Source organism: Arachis ipaensis, chromosome B03, assembly GCF_000816755.2.
Source record: "Arachis ipaensis cultivar K30076 chromosome B03, Araip1.1, whole genome shotgun sequence".
Classification (NCBI taxonomy): Eukaryota; Viridiplantae; Streptophyta; class Magnoliopsida; order Fabales; family Fabaceae; genus Arachis; species Arachis ipaensis.
In genome coordinates this window covers 85,010,320-85,014,779 of record NC_029787.2, presented here as the reverse complement: position 1 = coordinate 85,014,779, position 4,460 = coordinate 85,010,320, and the positions used below count along the sequence as shown (strand labels likewise).

The window sequence follows — 4,460 nt, the reverse complement described above, 5'->3', positions numbered from 1 at the left end:
TAATGCAAACTTTATTTAAAAATGTTCGTATATTATACCAAAAAAATTTTCTAGTTTAATAGTTTTTTTGTTAAAGTTTAATAATAATAATCATAATAATAATCATCATCATCATCATCATCTTGTGTACAGAAGGAAGCCTAGAAGATTGGAAACAGCCCATTAAAATTGTTGAGGACAGTAATGGACATTTATCCTAAAAAAGAAAACAGCGGAAGAATTGTTTAACAACAGCCCATGAAAATAACCCCATTAACATCTTCGTTGATAAAAATTGGAAAAATGAATATAAAGAAAATTGATCAAGCTACATAATTGACTTCGCCAAATTCTACTCAACAGGCAAACATCTGGAAATACCAACCATTAACCAAATGCACTTGTTAACATTTTGTACAAATTTTCATTAACGTCCATACTATTCAGACCCAATTACGAGCTGACTTTATCAACGAGCATTACATCTTAAGAACCGGATAAATTACGATTTGAAGGCTGACTCTTGCTTTTTTCTATTCTTCGTTCGTTCCTACGAAGCTCATCATTTCGACTTTGGTTCCTGCCTTCAAGTGAATTGCCATTGCCGCCCTTCGGAACCTCATAAATGGTTAGGCTGCTGCTGCCATTTTGAATCATTTGTTCTTCCTCATTTTCCCCACTTGACTGAAAATTTTCAAGAATTTCAACTACCTGGCTCATCAGGGGTCTGCCTTTCGGGTTTTGGCTAAGACACTGGTATGCCAAATTAGCTACCTTTATTGCGGTTTTACTTGAATATTGCCCTTCGATTTTAGGGTCTAAAATTTTTAGAAGTTTCTTGTTATGATTCAACAGTGGCCGTGCCCACTCAACCAAGTTATGCTCTCGGCTGGGCCTACTCTTGTCTAACGCTCTCCTACCAATAAGCAATTCAAGTAGCACCACCCCAAAGCCATACACATCACTTCGAGCTGTCAAATGCCCTGTTCATATTGATGCACAGCTTAGCCAACATATGGAGTCAAACATTGACCTACAATTTTATTAGAACTAAACTTACCAGTCATGACATACTCAGGAGCAGCATATCCATATGTGCCCATCACTCGTGTTGAAACATGGGTTTGGTCCCCCATTGGCCCATCCTTAGCAAGACCAAAGTCTGAAAGCTTTGCGTTGAAATCCTGCCAATTTATATGTTGATATTAAATAGCCGAAGACTAGACAAAATTCTCTTAAGTGGTAAACCACCTGTGATGATTGATTCTTCTACATTGCTCTTCCCAAAACAAGACAATGGTACTGGAAGACTTGTGATGAGATTGAGCGGGAAACTCTTCTCATTTTGTTTTAAATAAAATGCTAAATTTTACTGGAGAATTAAACCAAAGAAATGCATTTATTGAGGACAAACGATTCTCCAAAAAGAATCACAGAAACACATAAAGTAGGCGAGGAACATATCAACTAAATGAAGCTTGTCAATCTTTCTAAATCTGTCAGTGAAACCCCATCAATCTCTCTAAATATCTTTAAGTGAAACCCTTGAGAAGGAACCATTAGCTGAGCACCAAAAGATGCTCAAAAGAATTCTTTTAGTTTGAAGTATCTGTAAGTCAATTTGAACAATAAGACATAAAGAGAAATGTTTCATCCTCTAAGTAAATCTTTCTAAATATTCTCCTAACTACTAAATGGAGGAAGATTTTACTATTTTTCTAAATGGCTTTGCTAGGGAACAACTTTTTTTAACCAACAATCAGCCAACAAAGTGACAATGAACAAATTTTAAGGGAAGGTAAGAGAAATGTAAAGGCAAAGATAAACGTTGGTTGATTATTAGCCAAAAAAAAAATGGTTTCCAATCTTTTCTCATTTTTAAATTCCAAGACACTGAGCTGCTTTTTACTTCATTTAGTATTTAGAATGTCATATCTTTACTCAAGTATAAAGTAAAAGACAACATACCGCATCTAGCAGGATATTTGATGTCTTAAAATCACGATATATGATGGGCCTCTCTGCACCGTGAAGAAAAGCAAGCCCTCTTGCAGCGTGTAAAGCAATCTTCATTCTTTTTGACCAAGTTAGTGTTGAGCCCACTCCTACACCAATAAACAATGGGAAGGTTAGGACTGTAAAGTAGAGGCAGTTTCCTTACCTATTTTCTTTTTTCTTTCAGTAATATTGTCTTCAGGAATTGAATTGTACTAATCATAAGATTTATTCAAGGCTTCCATATTAAAAGAGAGATATGGCGAAATACGGGATGAGATACTGATAACATGAATTGAAGATCAAGTGCCTTGATTATTCGGTATTCTCGGGGTAAATTTTGAAGAGGAAATCTAGAACTAGAACAATTTTTCCAACATCTTGTTTCATAATATGATTCATCATGTTAAGGATGACAAAAATATATATAAACCCTCTCAATTGGCAACAATAGCTCTTCTGATGGACATTACACAGTTAGATCAGAACCTAACTCTGATCTAAGACTTAGGTAGCCTGCAATTACAAATGAAAGCTTACTGCGAAAAAGATGTTTCTCCAAGCTGCCACTTGCCATGTACTCATAGACTAATAACCGGTGTTCATCCTCACAGCAGTATCCAATGAGCTTTACAAGATTTGGGTGACTGAATTGACCTAAGTAGTTAACTTCAGCCTGCAAAGAGAGAGCAAAACCAGGCAGTTAAGTTCATTGCGCACTACTAATTTCATGCCACAAGTCTATTTTGCTACTCGTTATTGAAAAACAATGAATTCAACTATTATAAAATGTGGCAACAAATGATCCATGGGCTAACTTGGATACACTATAAGCAAAAATATCTTTACGCTGTCAATCAATTATACAAGATTAACTTCAATGAACTATCAAGGTATGATTTCTAGAAGAATAATTTTGAGGCACTATGTAAAACGCTATATTGTCAACCACTCAACCAATTTGGCTTTTGGCAATAACTGATCCATGAGTTAGTTTTGATAAACTATAAAAAAAAAATTCACTGTCAATCTACAACCAATTAGGTTTTTGTACAACTCTTAATTTCACCGACAGTTCTCAAAATTAAAATCCTACTTATAGCGTAGTTAATGTAAGAGTGGAACACTTTTAATGGCTAGTTAATATCTGATACGACAACTCCATTAAAAAATTTAAATTGAATGAACATGCAAACAAAGCAATAAATGGAATAGAGAGAAAGAGAAGTAAGTTACGTACGAGCCATTCCCTATCGCCTTGAAATCCTTCACGATTAAGCTCCTTGATGGCGACTTGAGTGGGCTTGAAGCCTGGCCTCACACTATCATCAATGACACCTTTATACACCACTCCGAAGCCACCTTCTCCAAGAATCAAGTCAGGGCGGAAGTACTTTGTCGCTAGCCTCAGCTCCTCGTACGTGAATATATCAACATTGCAGTATCCAGCACTCTGCCGCAGATCTTTGATATTCATCGAACTCAGCGGAGTCGTCGACGATGCAGATTCATATCCTGAAAAACCCTACCGTCAGTGATTCGCCAATAGACACGTCAGATGGAACGGTTCAAAGCGAAACTTACCTTGAGGCCGAGGCTTAGAACTCGAATCGGAGATGGAGTGATGCTTTTGGTCTTCAATGCTGAAGCAAATCCCCATGAATCTGAAGCGGAATAGCAAAATCGGAATCGGAATCGGAATCTAGATGGAGATTGAAGAATAGAACGCGCATTCACATTCAGTATTCATGGTTGCCCCTCCATTCCAGAAATGGCAATGGCTCGACGGAGGAGGAGGGATTTGGATCTGATTTTCCGACTCCCGAGGTATTTGGATTGGAATTTTGAATTTGAAGTTTTGAGAGCGAGAGAGAGAAAGAAAAACGAGTGAAGAATGATTCAAAGGTTTGATGGCATTCGCAGTGGCTTCCACCGGGAGCGCCGAAAGCGCCAAACTAAGGGCTCCCCAATCCTTTTCTTTTCTTTCTTTTTACAAAATAACCCTACACTTTCTTCTATTTGTACTCCTTTCCCATTTCTTTTTTGCATTCCTCTCTCATTTTCAACTCTTCAATATCTATCTAATCACTCATCTCATCTCATCTCGTAATACAGAGTAGAGAAAACCCTTTCAGCTTTTAAACTTTTATTAATATGGCAACTTCTATCTATAACCACTTTAACAGATATTTGTTTTCATTTTTTTTAATTGACGACGGTACGAAAAATTAAACAGAAGCAAAGCAAGCCTCACTATACGCGTAGAGCTATAACAAGAAAAAGAAAATGTCAGTATGAATATCTAAATATAGGATTACTGGTAACAGAGTAGGATCCATAACTTTATACAGTTAATGTTAATCTCGAATAGATCCTATCAATTTTCTTTTAAAATTATTAGTGTAATCTTTTATCGTATAACTTTTTAAATGAGATAAAAGAATATGTAAGAGAATATTATTTAATGATAAAAATATCTGATAAAA

The 4,460-nt window shown here is 36.2% G+C and overlaps 1 protein-coding gene across 1 annotated transcript; it reads right to left on the bottom strand.

Moving 5' to 3' along the window:
* LOC107630652 (probable serine/threonine-protein kinase PBL17) lies at nucleotides 201-4,159 on the bottom strand. The gene is made up of 6 exons (XM_016333855.2): nucleotides 3,559-4,159; nucleotides 3,215-3,489; nucleotides 2,515-2,650; nucleotides 1,948-2,084; nucleotides 1,040-1,163; nucleotides 201-962 (listed from the first exon to the last, which is right to left on the bottom strand). The coding sequence occupies exons 1-6, from the start codon at nucleotides 3,632-3,634 to the stop codon at nucleotides 466-468; spliced, it is 1,245 nt and encodes a 414-aa protein (XP_016189341.1). The 5' UTR covers nucleotides 3,635-4,159; the 3' UTR covers nucleotides 201-465.